Here is a 20,620-nt window from a genome sequence, read left to right on the forward strand (position 1 = left end):
CAAATGCTAGAAAAGAGCTGCAGAAAAACCTGTGGTCCTTTCAGACTCACAGGTGTTAAAAATCCACATACTGGTGTCAGCGCACCAGAGACAAAACTCCCAGTTCCTCAGGAGGAAATATGCAGAGGGCCCTTGGCAGAGGGGGTCCTGCCTTCCCTGGTGGGGGAGGTGAACAAGGAAACGCAGCAGGGCCCCCCTCCAATCCCACTCACTCCCCCTGGAGGGCAGGGGACTCAGTGGCCTGCAGCAGCCTGCATCCTGGCAGGAGACGAATGGGGCGAAGGGAACTTCTCTGCAGAGGCTGAGCTACTCAGGGCAGACTGCAGGTAGACCGTCCTGTGGAAGAGTCTGCTGCTTAAGAAAACCACCCAGGAGAAGAGGCGCAACTGGAAAAGGCAGGCTCTGCCAGGGGTCTTCGCCTCGTTGGCGCTGATAATGAGTAACGGCAAGAGGATGGAGAAGAGGCAGCCACTGGTAATATACGAGGACGGCATTGCTGAGGAAAGCCAAAGGTAAACCGAATCCGAAGCAGTAAGGCCAGTTCCTCTCTATGTTTGACAACCGCTGGTGCATTTCAGTTCCTTTATTGAACCAACGACATTCAAAGCAGTCTAGTGAGTAGAGAAGGGACATATGCAGGAGACTAACCAGCTGCCCAACGAGGTGGGTTGGAAAGAGACTCACAAACATCCCCTGGGTAAGGAAAAGAGCCTGAAGCAGAAGGTTGAAGAGCATGTCAGCAATGATTTTGCTGACCCTGGGGAATGGGTGAGGCTTCCTCCCGGACACCTCGAAGGCCAGGTCAGCTATGTCTTGAAACCAAATGGCATTCACACCTTTGCTAAGCACAAACAGGGGGAGCACCCAAAGAGCACCGAAAATTGATGCGAGGAAGAATTCCAGCCACGACCAAACATCTCCATGTAGAGACGGATCACCAATAATTTGGGCAGTTACTGCCTGAAGTGCAGGAATAAACACCCGATAAAACAAGAGGAGACTGAGCCAGAATTCTCCGCCACTCCACGCACAGCCCTGGAAAATTCTGCCAACAGCGCGCGGCTCACTCTTGCTTCCTCTGCGCTCCGGGCTCTCCTCTGCGCCGGGACGCTACTTGCCCTTCCACGCCGCTCCTCTCTCTTGCTGAATTCCAGCATCAAGCTTGAGATGGTCCAGATTCCCCAGATGGGGTCCGTGATTCCCCGGCAAGGTCCTGGCGAAGGTTTGGACACTCAGCCATCTCTTCACCACCCACACTACCAACTACACAGAGGAGACAGAAGCAGCCCAAATTCTTTCATCATGAAGAACCGGCAGCTCCGCCGCCCGGCTCCGGCCGGGCCCCTCGCCCGCCGCGGGCCGCTCGGACCCTCCGCGCCCAGGGCCGAGGCCGCCGCGCCCGCCCCGGGGTTGCCCGGGGCCCCCGCGCCCGCCCCGGGGTTGCCCGAGGCCGCCGCGCCCGCCCCGGGGTTGCCCGAGGCCGCCGCGCCCGCCCCGGGGTTGCCCGGGCCGCACGGGGCGGTGGGACGTCGGCGGGCGCCCGGCCCAGCTGCCCAGGGCCGCCCTTATTTCTTTTTTTTCAGCTTTATTAAGATATAATCGGCATATAACGTTGTATAAGTTTAAGGTGTGCAACATAATGAGTTGACATATACATGTTATGAAATAATTACCACAGTTTAGTTAGCACGGGCATCACCTCACCTAATTACACATCTGTGTGTGTGATGAGAGCATTTAAGATCAACCCTCTTAGAAACTTTGCAATGTACAACATAATACTTTGTTGACTATAGTCGCCATGCTGTACATTACATCCCCAGGACTTAATTACCTTATAACTGCAAGTTTCTACCTTTTGAACACCTTCACCCGTTTACCCCACCCCCCGCCCCCGTCAGCCACCAGCCTGCTCTCTGATTCTAGTACAAAGGGTTCAGTACAAAGCCCTTATTTCTGCCTCTACAACAGCTGTTGCTATTTTACATTCACTGTGTCTGTTCACAGGCCTCCATCCCTGGCTGGGCTTGTCTAGGGCAAAAAGTGTAGCTTTCATTTCCAGGCCCATTGCAATGTAAGTGTTTCGTAAATAGCTGTTACTGTCCAATGCAGGCTGACATTTTTGATACTGCAACTGGAAGAACAGTGGCTAGACTCCAGAAAGTCAGAAAGCAGGGCCAACAATGGGGAGCCAAGTGATATACCAGAAGAGCTGAGGCCTTCCTGGTGGCACAGCACCTGGGCACCACCTGGCCTCTGGGAGTTCCAGTGAGTCCAAGGAAGGAAACCGAGTTTGAAGCAGGATCTGCTGCCCTCTGGTGGCCATTCCACCTCAGAGCCCTTTGTTTGGTGTGTTCTTCCCTGCCATGGGGAAGTCAACCACATGGATCTAGAACCTGATGCCCCTCTCTCCCGGCAAAATCTTAACTGTCCCAGATGCTTTTATAGCAGAATAGTAAAATTAGAATTTCAACTAAGCACCCAGGTACAGTAGATGAAATCTCAAAGTAAAGTGCCAAATCATCCTATAAAGAATTTCAAAGAAAAATTTTGAACTATTTCCTTACCCCCTCAGCTAGATTGAGGATATTAAAACAGCATCATAGTATAGAGAGAAGAGAAGCTTTTGTGAGGAGGAAATGTATGAATCAAGCTGTGCGGTGAGCCCCATCCCCTCTCAAGGAAGTGGAGAGGGGACTACCCCCTTATAGCAAACCTACTAGACGCTTGACCCCAAGAGCTGACTCTGTGGCCCTTAGAGTTAGGGACAGAGTGTTTTGGAGCCTAGGTTCTGCCCACAAGTTTAGAAGAAGAACCGAGGAAGGGCCATGTGGGGCGGCTGGCAGAGCCGGTGCTCTGGAATGCCCCGAGCTGCCAAAGTTTGCCTGGCAACCGAGGAACTGGGTAAGTGTCCTGGGAGTCCAGTAGGGCTACCTCTAGGGACAAAGTGATCCCAGCAGTTGAGGAAGGAGGCTCAAGTTTCTGGGATAAAAAACACAGGTGAATGAGGCTGACAGCAAAGCTCTGAGGGGCCAGGAAAGTGCCCAGGAGAGAAGAGTCACCAGAGGACAACAGAGGAAGGGACAAGGACAGATGGAGGAGGCTGAGTGCCAACTGATGTAAAAACTCAGCTACCCCTTCCCGTCCACTCTGCACCACCCCACCTCCTCACCGACACACCTCACTCAGAAACAGCATCTACTGAACGTGGGTGAAGGGCACAGCTGGGGGTGGAGGGAGAACGTGACAGAACAGAAGCCACTCACCCCTTCCAGGGCTCCAAGTGCAGCAGGAGCCTGCAGGCTGCAGAGAGTAACATTAAATAGTTTAAGGTTTTGACTCATATATTGGCCTAGTCGTTCTAATTTCTGAACTGATCTGGTCTCTCACCTGAGAGTGAGCAGAATAAAGTCTTTCCTAGGTTTTCACCCAGAAGCAAGGGAAAAAATTACCCTGCCCACTGGCCCAATAAAGTATAAAGGATTGTCTCATGACACCAAACTCACTGTGTAATCCAAATGCAACTTTATTTTTTCATTATATGGCAAGTCATGATTGTCATATAGTATATGATATACAAGATATAACATGTACAAAAGTCTGTATGATATATAATATAATGCAGGTTATACTTTCCTCTCCAATCGGACTAAATTACAAGGACCTGGGATTTTTCCTTCCAAGTTCCCTTGGCCTTCTTTTCCCCAATCTAGAACACCCTTGCTCCCATTCCTTCATCTCTTTTTCATAAATAGCCTCCTTTTACAGGCCTCTCAAGACCAGTTCCACCCCACCCAGGGATCCTGAGCACTTCCTCCACTTCTTGGGGAGGGGAATAGCATGCCTCTGGCCTCCTGCGCCAGCTCTAGCCCAGGTGCCTGCAGTCCTCACCAGCTCCCAGCCCTCCCGGGCACTCTTACCATCTGTAGTGGGGTCAGTAGTCTCTCCAAAATGTTCATGTCCACCCAGAACCTCAAAATGTGACCTTATTTGGAAATAGGGTCTTTGTCAATGTAATTAATTAAGGATCTTGAGCTGAAATTATCCTGGATTTAGGGTGGGTCCTAAATTCAATGACTAATGTCTTTACAAGAAAAGGAAAGGACACAGAGAGACACACAGAGGGAAGAGGCCCTGTGAAGACAGGCAGAGATGAGTTATGCTGCCACAAACCAAAGAACACCTGGGGCCACCAGGGGCTTAGAGAGGCGAGGAAGATTTCTACCCTCAAGCCTTCAGAACGAGCACGGCCCTGCTGACACCTTAATTTCAGACTCCTGGCCTCCAGAACTGTGAGAGAATAAATCCTGTTGTTTTAAGCCACCCAGTTTGTGATACTTTGTTACAGCAGCCCTAGGAAACTAATACACTACCTTACCACAGTCCTTCTAGCCCCAGTAGCAATCAATGGCCAACCCTGGCTGGGAGGAATGCCAAGGCTTGGGCTGGGGCCCAGTGCCCTCTGCCAAGCCTGGGAGGAGTACAGGAGGAGGGTGGGCTGTAACTTTCAAATGACCCCCTTTCCACCCACACTCCCCGTTGAGCAGCCTCAGGGAGAAAACCTGGCATCTGCTCCCCCAGCCGCCTACCATCAACAACACGTCCCAACAACTCGTACCAGGAGTAGGAGGGGGCCCTTCCCTCCTACTCCTGGTAACCTACCCTCATCTTGTCCTGTGGCTGGGGAATTTTCCATCCCACCCCCAAGTCAAAGTCATTAGATTTAATCATTAACAGGGCCAGTGTTAATTAGCAGGGTAGGGTGATCATCCATGCTGATGAGGACACAGCTGGACATGAAGAGCAGCTGCTCAGACTAGGGTGGGGAGGAGCAGAATCTGGCTGAAAAGAGGCAGGAGTGTCTGCCCCCAACTCCAAAAGCTTTGAAATCCCTATTTCTTCATCCCTGATTTTTCCAGAGTCAAAAGAAACATTTGCTAAGATGAATTCCTCCCTACTCATGCCCATTTCTCAAGTGTTTAATGGGTGGTAGCCACTGAGCTTGCTTCCTTACAGACATTACCTCATTCCACCCCTCACTATAATATAGACATACCTGTTATTTACAGGTGAGGAAACTGAGGCTCAGAGAGGGTAAGTGACTTGATCAAAATCACAGAGCTACTAAGTGACAGAGCTGGGATTTGAACCTAAGCCTTGGTCACCATGCTGGAAGGAGCTGGGGGGTGGCATCTGAGCAGTCAGAGGTCATGTTGACCTTCCCCCTTCCTCGGTGTGCCTCATTCTTATATACTTCCACTTTTTAGATAATTTTTAATTACTTAGTCATCATTTATAATTACTTAATCATCCTATTCCACACTGACCTCTGCTAGGCTGTAAAATACTAGTGGACAGGGACTGTTTTGTGCTCCACTGTATCACCAATGCTTAATATAATGCCTGGCACATGTGACTACCCAATAAGTACTGGTTGGGAGAATAAATTCAATCTTTTAGGGAGTTGGGGGTAGAAGGAGCTAGCTAAAGGCTAGCTAGGGAGTGGGTCTTCCAGACTGATAATGATCACAGGGTTAAAAATGTATCTAAGAGGCCATCTGGTCCATGTTCCTGCTTCAGTTCAGCTATTGCCCTGCCACAGCCACCAAATCTGGTGGGAAAGTGTTAACACGGGTTCCAGTCCTTGGGAGAGCTGCTTTCTCTCTCTTGGCCTCAGTTTCCCCTCTCGAGGGGGTTGGATTGGCTGATTTTTTTTTTAATATGTCTTTATTGATTTGAGAGAGAGGAAGGAGGAGGGAGAGAGAGAGAGAAACATCAATGATGAGAGAGTCATTGATTGGCTGCCTCCTGCACCCCCCGAACCGGGCATGTGCCCTGACCCGGAATCAAACCAAGATCTCCTGAATTATAGGTAGATGCTCAACCACTGAGCCACGGCCGGCAGGGCAGATTGGCTGATTAAGTTTCTTCCACCTCTATTGTGGTTCAAGAAGAAACGAAGCACTTTGGAAATGAGCATCCCCTCTGCTTGAGTCACCAGCTCTGGACCTATTCCCAAGAGTGCCAGCTGCAGGAGGGTGCGCACCCAAGCCTGGCAGGATTGCCACGATGGGCTTTTTCACAGGCAAACCAGGACTTACACAGTCGAAAGAGGCTGGGCCTTCCAAGTCAGCCCCGAGAGGCCACATGTCTATGCTAATGGTGCTGCTGGGGTGCACAAGAAGCTCTGGACACTTGTCTTGCACAGAGCCCTTCTAGATGGGCCCTAGAGCCCCAGGGGACACAGAGCCTCACTGCAGGGTGCCCACACCTCTGTCCCAGATCGAGTTCCATTCCCCACCTGGCCTCCTTCCTTCTTCACAGGGCATGGCCCCTAAAGACTCACTCATTTCCAGAAGAATCAAGCCACCCAGAAGGACAGAGATTCACTTCCCTGTGAGGCCTCTCACAGCATAGGCCACAAGCTCTGAGATGATTCCAAGAGTTTCCAGAAATGGAGAAACTGCAGCAAATTGGTATGAGCATACAGCTTCCCAGGGAGGCCACTTGGAAGGGCCACTGCTCCTTTGGGTGTATAAAGCCAGTCTATAGTCCCCCCTCCTTGGAGCTCTGTATGTGGGAAAGTGTGCATGCACCCTGTAGTCACACGCAGGAGTGCACCCCTGCCATGTGGGCCAGGCAGGCAGAAATGCAAAGGTGAGGCAAGAGCCAGGCCTCCTGGGTTCTCACCCTGGATCTCAGACATCCTGCCTATGTGACTGGAGCACCCCGCTCAGAATGCAAAATAGAACAGGAAGAAACTGTGCAGTTACCTGGTCCCCACTTTTTACAGATGAGGAAACTGAGGCCAGTGTGTGTGCATTGGGGATGGAAAGAAGTGATTGCCCCAGAGTTGCCGGGACAGTTGGTAGCAGAGGGAGAAATTGAACTCTGACCTCCCAAATCCCAATCCAGGAGGCCCATCCATCATCACCTCTCTACAGGACTCTGCCCTTGAAAAGCAAATAAAGATCATACTACCTGCCCTCCTTCCTGGTCGGTCGTGAGGACTGGTGATAATGCTTGAGAAGGCTCACAGGGGGTGAGGAAGATAAATAAAAGCAGAAAGTGCTGAGAGCAACAAAGAACAGCCTATTAACCCAGAGTCCAGCTCTGAGAATGGGGGCAGGTGGGAGCTGTTAAGTGACTGCATCACTAAGTCACACCCCTGTGACCTTAAATATTTCATGCACCTAGAAGTATACCACGGGGAACAGCTACTGCTCCCCCGAAGGGGCTGTGACTGCAGTGGGGACATCAACACTTGCACATGTGAGCACACCTTGCACAGGCACACGCAAGCTGGGGGAGGGGGCTGGGGCAGGCGGGCTCCAACTCTTACTCATTCTAGGAAGGGCCCCAAGAGCTGGCAAGGGGTGCTCTGCAACTCCCCAACCCTGTGGGTGAGCAACCCATGCCTTTTTCCACCCACAAGCCCAACAGACACTCAGTCACTCACTCAGCTCTGGGCATAAAAAAAGTCAAAACGACATACTCACACCTCCACAGACAGACCCACGCCAGCTCACGTGGAGACCCCAGCACCAAAGGCTGCAAGCCAGTCCCACAGCACCTCCCAGCTACCCATAAACGCTTCGCCACCCACCCCCAGCCTCCTCCAGAAGCCAGTACCAGGAGCTGTCTCTCCTCCCTCTCCTTGCTCTCTCCTCCTCCGCTTCCACCCCAGCACCAGCTGCTCCAGGGACCCCTCTTTCCACGCAGTCCCCCATCAGCCATCTCTCCTAAGCCTGAGCTCTTCAGGTCCCTCTCCTGACCAAAAGCTTTGGGGTAGAGTCTGAGACTCTGGAGCTTGAGAAAGCAACGTGAAGAATGGTGTGAGCTTTGGGAGGAATTTCCATGACCAGGCCGAATTTCAGAGGAAGAAGGGACTATGAGGCCCAGACAAACTGGATGACTGGGGTTGGTTGGGGGGTGGAAGGTCTTATGAGAGCCTGGAGAGGTCACTCTCCCAACTCACTGTCCTTTTAAGAGAAAACAAGACAAGAGAAACAGCAGCTAACCATTCACTGAGGACTCCATGTGTCAGACACCTTACCTCATATGATATTCAACCCTATCAGGTGTGGACACTCCTGCCCACTGTACAAATGAGGAAATCGAGGCTCAGTAAGGAGAGTCTGAGGCCCCAGAGATAGAGGTATGGGCTCTGGCTTCAAGTTCCAGGGTCCTGATGGAAGGGGGTAGGGGATAGACAAGTCATCTCTTTAAAGGATACTCTGGACCCTGCTCTGTGTGTGTGTTTGGAGGTGGGTGAGTGGAAGTCAGAGCAAACACCTGGGCCCTATTGGGCCCCTGTACCCGACTCCATCTTTCTCTTGGCTTCTTGCCCTTGCACCCCCTCCCTCTGCTGTCACTTCTAGGGGGTGGGTAGCAACTGACCTGAAGGGGGGGGCTAAGGGCTCCAGTTTAGCTGTTTCTCAAGCTGGTCCTGCTTCATCAAAGAGAGAGCAAGGGAACCCTGCAAATGCAGGCTGGGTGTAGGGGGTCCTAGAGTCCAAATGACAGCAAAACAGGGGCAGTTGATAGGAAATGGAGGTCTGGCTGGCCCACTGGGTTCCTCTAACCCCAGCATTACCCTGAGAAAGCTGAGCTGGACCTGGCATGTGTAAAGTGATATGGCTGGAGGGGTGGGAGGGGAGGGAGCAGAAGAGGTTATTTTGGGAGGTAACAGGGGAAGGGACCATGTGAAATCTAGGCCAAAGAAGGGCTGCCTGGGAGAGGAGGCCACTGAGGGTTGAGGCTGACCCTTTACAGGAGAGGATGACCATCGGGTCCCCAGAGAAGCAGGCATTGATCTGTATGGTATTTCCCCTTTGCTCAGTTTAAAGCAAAAGGAACAGATCTCCAGTCCTGGTCCCTGCAGGGCCCCCTCCCTCAGAACTCCCTGTCCCTTCTCCTCCCCACCAGCAGTCCTCCTCCTCCCCCCAGAATGTCCAGCCCAACCCCTCCCCAGTGCCCCAGCACCTCTCCTCTACCTATCCAGCCCCTGGCATAGTGCCCACAGCTCCTATGAATATTCTATCTCCTTTACTCTCTAGTTTGATTGATATCTTGGTCCTACACCAAACTAGTAAGTTCTTCACATAGTCTAACCTCCATCCCTTCAGTTACAGCAGATTATTTCATATTCTGCCAGCAGTGAAATCGGAAACCCAGGCTATCTGTAAACAAGCCACCCCACCAAAGGAGTTTCCCGCTCTATTCCCCAGCATCCTCTTCTTGCAGGCCTTTCACCTGCTTTCCCATCCCCATAATTTAGCAAGCAGAAACAGAAATCTATTTCACAAGCATTATTGGCTCGCCACCCCTATTACTCCTTCTGCCGAGTCCCAGATGGTCGTCTTCTCTCCCTGAGCCTTCCACCCACTGCCATCAGCACTTCGAGAAGAAGCTCTGGCCTCTGGAGACCCTCTAAGGTCTCCAGTTCTCTGCCGTGCCACGAAGGGAACACAGGACCGCTGCCCGCACCCCACACCTCCCCTCCAAGTTTCCACCTCCGCCCTAGTGTCTTCTCCTCAAGGGAAAGTCCCTCTCCGCGTCTAGCCTCAGTCCTTCCTGCTGCATACCTAAATCCTCTTTCCTTCTTTTCTCTGACACAACCCCCTTTCTCTATGAAAGGACACGATATCTTGCGTTTGCTGCCGCCTCTCTCGCAGCGCCCTTCCACCTTCCCCGCCCCTAAAACCTGCCGGGCGTGGAGAAGTTCGCGCTAGCTGCTCCCCACCCCCTCCCTGCCCGGACTCCCCGGACACCTGCGTCCCCGCCCGCGCCGTCCCCCGCGCCCGGGCCGGCCACACCCCGCTCTCCCGCCCTCGGGGTGGGGACCCCCGCAGCCAGCGGCGCAGCCACGACGGGGTTAAGGCTCGGGGCTGGGGCGGGGGAAGGGGGCCGAGGGGCGGGTGCGGAGCCAATAGGCGGCCGCAGAGCCCCCGGGCCGCGAGCTGGGAGCGCGGAGCGCCGAGCCCGGAGCTGAGCGGGCCGGGCCGGGGCCCGAGCGGAGCGGAGCCGAGAGGGCGCGCGCCCGCCCAGCCCCGAGGCCGCCGCCTTCCCGCCGCCGCCGCCGCCCAGCGATGGAGCCGGACAACAGCCCGCGGAAGATCCAGTTCACCGTCCCGCTGCTGGAGCCGCACCTCGACCCGGAGGCGGCCGAGCAGGTGCGGAGCAGGGAGGGCGGCGGGGGACTCGCCCAGCCAAGGACGAGGGACCCCTGCACTGCAGGACCGAGGTACCCGCGTGGTCTTCCCTTGGCGGTGCGCCTCTAAGGGCGGATGCGCTCAGTTTGGGGGCTTCTGTCCCCTCCCCCACCGTCGGAGCCACCCGTCCCTATCCTTGCTTCTTCAAGATGGACTGAAGGACGAGCGCCGCCCCTGGACGCCTGTCCCCTCGAGAGTCGCTCCCTGCCTCCCCAGCCCTGGGGGAGGGGGTGCCCGAGGACCGACCCCTGCCGCCTTCGCCCGCCTGGCGTCCTGCTCCTGGTCAACCCCGCCAGAGTTTCTGAGCTGGGGGGGGGGGGGGGGGGGGCACGCAGAAGGGTAACCGCAGCAGCGCGGGAGGGGTGAGGGGAGAGGGTAGTAATGGGGGGAACCTGGTGCCGTAGGAATGGAAAGAAGAGAAATAGCCCGCCCAGTCCTCTCCTAACTAGGGGCGACCCTGCCGGATCCCAGAGAGTGAGACCAAGAAGGGGCTGGGGAACACTGAGAGGGCCGGGGCTTTGGGGAGGGGTGGTCCTGTCTGCAGGCTGGGGCTCCCCTTTCTGCAAGTCTGGACACGTGGGCCATTTTTCCCAACTACCGCCCTTTGGAGCGGGGAGTGGGGGTGGCATGGAGAGAATGGCACATGGGAAGCCACAGGCAGGGGCTTTCGAAGGACTGGGGTTCAAGTTGAGCGATAGGCAGGGGAGAAGCACTGTGCTGGCCTTGGCTGAAGGGGTGGGAGTCCAGGGCCCAGCCCAGCCTCCTGGCCTGGCCTATTTTTAGCTCAGAGCAGCCTGGCAGAGGCGGCAGCAGCCTATGAGAGTGTGTGAGCAAGTGTATGTCTCAGTGGAGAGGCGACCACCCTTGGTCACCTCTACAGACTGTTCGCCAAATATTTGCTCATTTGCTCATTTCTCCATCTCTTTTGTGTTCTCTGTCCATTTGCCTGGGCATCCCTCTTCCCACAAGGTCAGTTCTCTACTTCCCCCCAACCCCACGCCGCCAGGGCTCTGCTGGGCCTCCCCACCTGAAAAAACATGGACCTCTCAGGATGGGCTGAGAGTCTCCTTTCTGTTGATCTATCTGGTTGGTAGAACGAGGTCTGGATGGGAAGGGAACAGGAAGGCACACACTCTCTCCCTATAACTTCAGCTTCCCAAGTGTGGGCAGGGGTTAGGTACCTGGTCTCATCCTCTCCCTGGCCTGGGGAGCCACATCTCCAGACCTCTGAGGTGGGACAGTAGAGGGACTGTGGTGAGACCTCAGAGCTCCTGAGAATGAGGAGGGTGGAGAGCCTGGAGCATGGGGCGCTTTCCCTGGGGTCAGGGAAAGGTTATTATGCCTGCAGGCAGGGGACTGGCAAAGATAACCTCTGACTCAGGAATAAAGCGCTGGAGAGTGTGGAATGTGGGGGTTAGGAGTGAGGTTTCAAGCGGATATGCCTCCTGTTGGCACAAACAGGTATCACTACCTGACACCTGCATCTGTTTGGTGTTAGAGGAGGCAGGTGTAGGTGTGTGTTGGTAGGGGAGGGGGGGCGCACCCTGGTTCAGGGGTCTAGGGACACGGGAGAGGGATAAGGCAGTGCCAAGGAGTCAGAGGGAAAAAAGAGAGCTGGGACTTGAGCCTGCTTTTCTCTAGTCTTCAGAAATCTGTCTGCCAAGCCTGAAACCTTACCTGCAGTCTAACCTCAACCCCTCCTGCTGTGTTACCCAAGTGTGTAGGCAAAAAGCTCCAGGTTTGGCAGGAGCTCCTAACCCAGATTGACAAGGGAGGGTAAAAAACACTCAAAAGATCTGAATTAGGGAGCACAGGGTGGCAGGGGATGGGGGGTGCCCGGAACTACCAGGTCCTTGGCATGACTGGTTTGGAAATAAATCAGAGGCAAAGGCACCAGGTGTCCTTGAGAGCTAGGATTTGGGATAAGTGCAAGAAAGAGAAAAAAGCATAGTTCAGGTGTCTGGGAGGTGCTTTGGGAAGTCTGACTTCATTCCCTCATAATTCTCAAGGACACTGAGTGCTTAGAAATCTGTCCAAGGCAAGGAAATTGGCTAAGGAAGGGATCTGTGCAAGATCACAGAGCCCTGCTGCCCTTTCAAAGGCCTTTTCTGTCATACTTGGAGTCTCCTTCTCAGGCTCCCAACTCCCACTAATCCACACCCTACCTTCTCCCTGTCTCTTTTACAGCCAGGCCCCTCCCCCAGAGCAGGAAAGGGAGAGGAGTGCCCTCCCAGGAGAAGGATGGCCCCCACCCACATATATGAGGCACACACGCCTGCCTGCTGGCACCCAGCACATTTGCAGCAGAAATAGCTAGAGTCGGACTCAGCTAATGTTTGTGCAATGCATGCGTGTACCCATGCACACACACACGCACACACACACAGGACTGCTAGTGCCAAGGACCTTGAAATTACACCAGAAACAGGTGCTGCTGGGTTCTCCTGAGAAACATGCCCTACCTCTACATACTCCCATTCCATGTGTCTCTTCTCTGGGGAGAGTCAGCCTCTCAGACCGATACTGCCCCTCTTACTATGGCTGGTACCCATTTTCTGGGCATAGAGAAGGGCAGGCATCTTACCACGTTACCCCCAATGGTAATGATACTAAATAATGGACACACAGATAGGAATTTGATCATTCAGTGTCCTCACCCTACTCCTGTTAGTCCTGAATAATTTTAGCCTCTTTCCCGGTCCCATTAACCTTCCCTCCCTTCTGCTGCCCTGGAGGGAGCTACAGGGACTCCAACCCCACCTTTTCCCTCACTTCCAAGCCCCTAACCCCTCCAGAGAAAGGGAAAAAACTACATGTCCCAATAGTCCTTGGACCATCTTCAACAACAATCAACTTTATTGGCAGCAAGACAAAAGAACAGCAATGGGAAAGGGGATTCAGAAGCCCGGCAATCGGCTCTTTACATGTTAATTTCTTAGAATGGGATCCTGAGCCTAGGATAAGATTTTTCAGCTAAACTGTAGGTTCTGACCAGGGTCCTGCCTAGGACTCCTCCTCATTTATAGTTACCGTGACAAGGATTTTCACAAACCATATTTCCTGACAAATTAGAAAGGCAGAGTATCCAAGGATAGGGAGAACATTAGGGAGTGAGGGGCACAGGCCAGGGGAATGCACATTCAGACCTACCTTTTCTGTGCTGTCCTCCCAGACTGGGTGGGGATGGAGGGGTGCTCTCTTCAGGTGCTGGTCCACAAAGGGTTAATGTCTGTTTGAGGGGTGGGCTGGGAGACTGAGGGAAGAGCCTTGTACCTCTATGGTTATTTCTGACCATTGATCCAGGATGGACGGAAGGACAGCAGGCCAGAGATCGATGCATTGGAGCAGATATAACTGCTGAGATGGGGAGGAAGGGCCAGGACTGGGGGGATGCAGAGACAGAAAGGGGATAGGGGATGCAGAAAGTGGGGGTAGTCTTTTGGGTCCCCAGGGGAGAGGGATGGACCCAAGAAAGTCCACCCTGGGACAGCAGGTTCGGCGTAACATGACATTTTTTTAGGTATGCTAACTGGCTGACCTGGATTATGTTGCTGAGTGGTGTTGGGTGGGGCTTTGATGCCTTGTACTTGACCTCTTCCTTCAGATTCGGAGGCGTCGGCCCACCCCTGCCACCCTTGTGCTGACCAGTGACCAGTCATCCCCAGGTAAATCCAGGAATGGGGGCTGCTGAAGGCAGCTGGGTCGGTGAGAGAAGGTGGGTGCTCGATAGAAGGGCAGATCTGAGAAATCAGAGATCTCTTCAACCCTGGAAGCAGAAAAGTGGTGGCTGGATTAGCAGGAGGATTTCCTTTGCTCTGGGCAGGCAGAGCAGTGCTAGGAAGGGCAGGGAGACCACCTGGTTCCTAAGCCCCTCAGGAATTGCGGTGGTCAACTGAGTGCTGGTTGCTTCGCAACAGCTTCCAGGTTTCTCCAGCAACTGAGAGGCTGCTGCCCCCACCCCTGGAGGCAGTGACAGCTGTGAGGGGGAGGGACCGCCTCCAGCAGCTATCTCCACAGCCCCCAGAGGGGAGAGGGAAGGTTAGAAAAAGCTCAGGGCGCAGCTGGCATTCTGGTCACCAGTGTCCCCATGAAGGTCTGGGGACAGAGCAAGGTCTCAGGGAATGTCATGGGGAGCTTGATGGGAGAGTAGAAGAGAGGTGGTCATGCTTATAAGCTAGCAGGGAGTTCAGGATGCCTGAGTCTCCAGCTCTCCTCCAGCTAGGAGAATGATTGTACCTTCTTGGCCCCTGCACAGGATACGTTTGCTATTCCTTTTCCGATGTTCCCTCCTATGCAGGGTTCAGTTCTAGACCTGGGGTAGGGGAGATGGATAGAAGGAGAAAGAGATATGGATACTTCAGAGGGAGGAAAAGAGCAAAGGGACCACAAATCCTGGAACCTCCAGGTCTGAGGCAAGGATGTAGACACATAAACCTGTAGGGTCAAGGACAGGATTAGATGCAGGGGTAAAGCCAGCCTTGAGAGCAGGAGGAAGCTGGAGGGAGTAGGCCTGGGGCAGCCACCAGGACTGACTTCTTAAGGGCAGATGTGAGGGACACATCAGGAAGGAGGTGACTGCAGAGGCTCCTCTCCTTGGAAGTTAGCTCTGTGGGGACCCCCTGGGTTTCCCAGCCTCATCACTTTCTCCTTTCCCTGTTCCCCTCAGAGATAGATGAAGACCGGATCCCCAACCCCCTTCTCAAGGTGAGCTGACCCCTCCATTCAGCCGAGCCCAGGAAACCCACTGACTCATTAGGGGATTATTCCTCAGAACCCTCCACCTGCAGAGCCTTTGACTCCCTCTTCCCTGCACACCCCAAATGTGCAGTGGACATACGCACATCCCCCAGAATGCCCAACACATAGTCTCCTTGCTCACCATTGTGGGGGCTGGAGAAGCAGGAATTTCCTTCCCCCACTTTCCGAAGTCCACACCTACCCCCAACTGCAATCCAAAAGCATGGCGAGGCAGAGGAGGCCAGTGAGCGGGCTGGCACTCACCTGTGTTCTGTCCTTCACAGTCCACTTTGTCCATGTCTCCACGGCAACGGAAGAAGGTGACGAGGACCACACCTACAATGAAAGGTTTGGAAGATCCTTCCCATCTTTCTCTTTTTTTTGCAATTTTATTTTTCCCCCTTTATTTTATTTTCTTTTTTCCATCACCATTTATCCCCCATATACCTCCACCCACCCTCCTCCCCCTATCTCTTTCTTCCCCTCTGTGCCTGAGGCTGTACAGTTGACCTAATGCCCCTTTGAAAGGAATCCTTGAGAAGTCATTAAGTCTGTCATTATTACAGTGGGGTTGTTGCTACACAAACTGGAGCTTGATTCCAGCCCTGTTTCCCAACTAGCTGAGCGGCCTTGGAGAACCTTCCTAACCTACTGAGCCCCGAATACTAGCTCACTAGGGCAGTTAAGTTAAAGAAAATATGTGAACTCACCCAGCATAGTGCGCAGCGCATAGAAGTTACTCAATTTTTTTTGTTTTAAATCCTCACTCAAGGATATCTTTTCCATTGCTTTTCAGGGAGGGAGGGAGGGAAGGAGGGAGGGAAGGAAGGAGGGAGGGAAGGAAGGAGGGAGGGAAGGAGAGAGAGAGAGAGAGACAGGTGGATTTGAGAGAGAGACATCAACTGGTTGTCTCCCACATGCTCTGACCTGGGCCGAGCCTGCAACTGAAATACGCCCCCTCAGCCAGAATCAAGCCTGAGACCCTTCAGTCCAAGGGCTGACTCTCTAACAACTGAGCCAAATTGGCTAGGACTCAAATTTTTTTTTTTAATTACAGTTGACATTCAATATTATTTTATATTGGTTTCAGGTATACAGCATAGTGGTTAAACATGTATATAATTTACGAAGTGACCCCCCCCATAAGTCCAGTACCCACCTGGCACCATGCATAGTTATTACAATGTTATTGACTATGTTCCCTGTGCTGTATTTTACTTTCCCATGACTATTTTGTAACTACCAAATTGTCCTTCTCGATCCCTTCACCTTTTCATCCAGCCCTCAAACGTCCTCTATCTGGCAGCCATCAGTTTGTTCTCTGTGTCTATAAGTATGTTTCTATTTTGTTTGTTTGTTTATTTCTTTTGTTCTTTAGGTTCCATGTATAAGTGAAATCTTGTGCTATTTGTCTTTATCTGTCTGACTTATTTCACTTAGCATAATAATGGTAAGATTTCATCCGTTTTTATGGCCAAGTAATAGTCCAGTGTATATATATGTAACACACCTTCTTTATCCAATCATCTATTGCTGGGCACTTAAATTGCTTCCATATCTTGGCTATTGTAAATGATGCTGCAGTGAACAAAGGGGTGCATATATCTTTTCAATTAGTATTTTGGATTTCTTCAGATAAATACCCAGAAGTGAAATCTCCAGGCCATAGGCAGTTTCATATTTAATTTTTTGAGGACCCTCCCTACTGTTTTCCATGGTGGCTGCACCAGTCCACACTCCCACCAGCTGTGCAGGAGGGTGCCCTTTTCCCCACATCCTCCCCAACACTCGTCGTTGGTGGATTTATTGATCATAGCCATTTTGACAGGTGTGAGGTGATATCTCACTGTGGTTTTAATTTGCGTTTTTCTGATGATTAGTGGCATTTAACATCTTTTCATGGGTCTATTGGCCATCTGTATGTCCTTTTTGGAGAAGTGTCTATTCAGGTCCTCTGCCCATTTTTTAATTGTATTGTTTGGGGGTTGTTTTTGGTGTTTAGTTGTATGAATTCTTTATAAATGTTGGATAGTGACCCCTTATTGTATATATCATTGGAGAATATCTTCTCCCATTCAGTAGGTTGTCTTTTCGTTTTGTTGATGGCTTCCTCCACAAAACTTTGCAAAAACTTTTAGTTTGATGTAGTCCCTTTTGTTTATTTTTTCTTTTGTTTCTCTTGCCAGAGGAGATATATCAGAAAAAATATTACTAAGAGCAATGTCAGAGAGTTTACTACCTATGTTTTCTTCTAGTTTTATGGTTTTGGGTCTTACATTTAAGTCTTTAATCTATTTTGAGTTTATTCTTTTATATGGTGAAAGAAGGTGATCTAGTTTTGTTTTTTTGCATGTGTCTGTCCAGTTTTCCCAACACCATTTATTGAATAGACTGTCTTTACCCCGCTGTATGTTCTTGCCTCCTTTGTCATAGATTAATTGACCATATAGAAGTGAGTTTATTTCTGGGCTCTCTATTCTGTTCCATGGCCTATGTGTCTCTTTTTATGCCAGGACCATGCTGCTTTGATTTCAAATATTTCTTGACTCTAATTTGAGTCTTTTCTCCTGCTCCCAAGGGAGACCAAGTATCCCAGCAAGTTAGGAGGATCTTTTGTTCTTAAAGGCTCTTCCCTACACCCTTCTTACCTTTTTAAAAATATATATGTTTTTATTGATTTAAGAGAGGAAGGGAGAGGGAGAGAAACATCTATTGGTTGCCTGACCGGTTGCCTCCTCTATGCATCCCTACCAAGAATCGAACCCGTAACTGGGGTATGTGCCTGACCTGGAATCAAACTGGCGACCCTTTGGTACATGGAACAATGCTCAACCAACCGAGCCACACTGGCCAGGGCACCTTTCCTACCTTTGAAGGAAATACATTTTATTGTCCAGCTCTAGTCCCTCCTAATTGCCTGGCAAATGTCCCTCCTTGTTCAGATCTCAGGGGATGGGAAAGTCAAACCACACTGGCAGTGTGTGATGGCCATTTAGTGGGGCTGTTGAAGTTAAGGGTCCACAGAGGCGGCTCTGGGCAGTCATGTCCAATGTTCTCTCCCTTTCTCTGTACCCCTAGAGCTCCAGATGATGGTTGAACATCACCTGGGGCAACAGCAGCAGGGAGAGGAGCCTGAGGGAGCCACTGAGAGCACGGGGACCCAGGAGACCTGCCCACCTGGGGCCACAGACACAGAAGCGGAGTCAAGGCTGAGCACCTCTGGGAAAGCACAAAGTACGTCCAAGCTGCAAGCTGCGGAGGGACCAGGCTGGGGAGGGACCAGCCTGGGAGGAGGCCAGCTTTGCCTTTGTGGGGAGGGGTCTTGTAGCAGCCAGAAACTGTCTTCAGAATATGGCTATATCTGCACCTAGTGCGTGTATTTGCATCTTTTCACTTTTCCTGACTGAATGATCCCAGCCCCTCCCAACTGGCCTTCAGAGCTCCCAGTAGTGGTCGTATGGGGGGAGCCCAGAAGAATGGGAACAGCACTCACAGGCTAGAATCCTGGCTCTGCCCTTTTCCCAGCTCAGAGGCCTTGAGCAACTTACTTACCTCAGTCTACAAAGTGGTAATGATGGTGCCCACTTCACTGGGTTGTTTGTGAAAATTAAGTGAAACTTCCCAGTAGCTGATACATACAAAGCATATAATACATGGAAACTGCTAGAGGTGTTGTTAATACATCTCCATAGTCCCTTATCCCAATTATTCCAGAAGTCAGAATTTTTCCAATTTTATGGCGATACAGTATGTACGCTGTATATTACATCACACCCCCAGCAGTGCACCCTGTAATCAAACACATTGCTATTTCTACAGTGAAATGAACTGTCCCCCTAAGTGGGATAAATAGACTATAAGTAGCTTCATATCAGTTCAGGTCAGATTTAGCCACACATTGAGATTGTACCCAAATTTGAAAACTTTCGTTGGAGGGTGTGTTTTTTTCGATTTCTGATTACAGAGAAAAAAAAATTTAATGTAGTGATTCTCTAGTAGGAATTATGATCAGAGAAAACCCCATTGGTCTTGCCCAATTGCCCCAGGTCTTGGATCCTCTCAGGGGTCATTGGAGTATGGGGTGGGGTGAGCAGCAGCACTGCCCTCTCTACAAGCCCTGATGAATACCACCTCTCCTCCCACCCCCCATTTTCCCTCCTTAGAGCCTTCAGAATCCACCCCAAAAACTCAGGAGAGGAGCAGTGAGAAACCTAGCACAGAGGAACCCTCAGCCCGTATACCGCCACTGGATTCCCAGGGAGCCAACTCGGTAAGGCTGCAGGTCTACAGGAGAGCAGGCTGTGTGGATAAAGGCGAGGGCTAAGATCTGGACTCAGGGAAGGGGGGAAAAGCACCAGCTTTAGTCACTGAAGAGTTATTCTCTATGACAAGAGGATGGACAAAGGAGAATCTGCAGTAGCAGGGATTGAGGTTAGACTCTGAGTTAGGACTTCTGGCTCCTGGAAGAGGTGATGGAAATAGACCATGGGTTTTCTGATAAAGGGCATTTGGAACCCAAAAGGAGATCCCCACCTATCCAGGCTGGATGAGCAGTGGCCCTGCCTGGAGTGAAGGCATTAATGAAGTAACCTTGTGAGCTTCAATTTGACAGTCTCCATCCCCCCCCCACCCCCACCCCCCATGTAGATTGGACAAGGGACAGGAACTGGTATCAGACATCAGAAGTTAGCTGCTTGACTAATGGGATGGTTGGGCAGACCAGCTGGGGAGGGGACAGCATGCCCTCTGGCTGTTCACTCACCCTCTCTTTCTGCCCTCTTTCCCCGCAGCAGGTCTGAGTGAAGGAGATATCCTGGATACAAGACTGCAGTTGGGAGTGTGTGGACACTGGATTTGTTTCTTATTTCTTCACTTTTGGGGAAAATCTCTTGTTTTTAAAAAGTGATAAATTTGGTGTTAGGTCCTTGGCATTTTCCTTCTTTCCTGACTTGGAGAATCTTTTCTCTCTCCCCTCTTGTCTTGCCCTTTCTACAGCCCCTGACCTTGTGCTCAGCTCCCTCTGGGCAAGAGAATTGAGAAGGGGGTTCTTCTCCAACCCTGTCCTTACTTGCTGTGGGAAGAGAAATGGGAGTCAGATAGATGGGAGGACTAACTTCCAGGGTACCAAGAAGAAAGAATGGCCCAGGTTGTCTTTTCCTATTAAGAAAAGATATCACCACCTGGCAGGGCTGCCCTGCAGCTGCATAACTTGGAGCTCTGAGGCTGGTCCCACTGTGACTTTGCTGTGAGCACCATCTACTGGACACAAGGGAGAACTGCAGCCTGGCAGGGCCCATGGGAAAGACTGGGTGTTGTGTTGTGTGAATGCCTCCTTGCCTCCCAAACTTCAGGATGTGTTTCCTCCTCCATCTGTGAAGAGAACACCACCCCTGTTCCAACCCATTAGCAAAGATGTACTGAAAAAACAATAAGAGACCCTTTCTGGGAACTGGGAAGGTTACCTCTCCTTGTCCTAGACACCAAGGGGCCAGGAAAAAGACAAAAGCTAAGCATAGGTGAAGAAACTTCCTCAGACCCCATAGCCAGGCCTCTTCTGCCCCCTACTTTCAGTTTTTCCAGGTAGTGGGGGGGAGAGGGGAGAAAGGAAGGCAAAATTTGCCCCTCCTACTTAAGCAGTTTGATGGAGAGAAAAGAACCTCCGAAGTATA

The 20,620-nt window shown here is 51.7% G+C and overlaps 1 protein-coding gene and 1 pseudogene across 3 annotated transcripts; one reads left to right on the forward strand and one right to left on the reverse strand.

The window, feature by feature from the left end:
• Positions 1–233: 233 nt before the first annotated feature.
• On the reverse strand, positions 234–1,157 carry LOC308552549 (etoposide-induced protein 2.4 homolog pseudogene; annotated as a pseudogene). Its single transcript has one exon. The product of its transcript is annotated as an etoposide-induced protein 2.4 homolog pseudogene (transcript).
• An 8,750-nt stretch (positions 1,158–9,907) lies between these two features.
• Positions 9,908–19,875, forward strand: PPP1R1A (protein phosphatase 1 regulatory inhibitor subunit 1A). 2 transcript variants are annotated; one of them, XM_081128787.1, is made up of 7 exons: positions 9,908–10,175; positions 13,819–13,879; positions 14,881–14,918; positions 15,236–15,299; positions 18,030–18,185; positions 19,115–19,221; positions 19,742–19,875. In XM_081128787.1, exons 1-7 carry the CDS (start codon positions 10,092–10,094, stop codon positions 19,748–19,750), a joined length of 519 nt encoding a protein of 172 aa, XP_080984913.1. In that variant the 5' UTR covers positions 9,908–10,091; the 3' UTR covers positions 19,751–19,875. The 2 variants fall into 2 exon arrangements, with proteins under 2 accessions (XP_080984913.1, XP_080984914.1); XM_081128788.1 differs by having other exon boundaries at positions 9,966–10,175; positions 19,745–19,875.
• The last annotated feature ends 745 nt before the right edge of the window (positions 19,876–20,620 follow it).

This window comes from Miniopterus schreibersii (assembly GCF_964146895.1).
Source record: "Miniopterus schreibersii genome assembly, chromosome: 2".
Taxonomy (NCBI): Eukaryota; Metazoa; Chordata; class Mammalia; order Chiroptera; family Miniopteridae; genus Miniopterus; species Miniopterus schreibersii.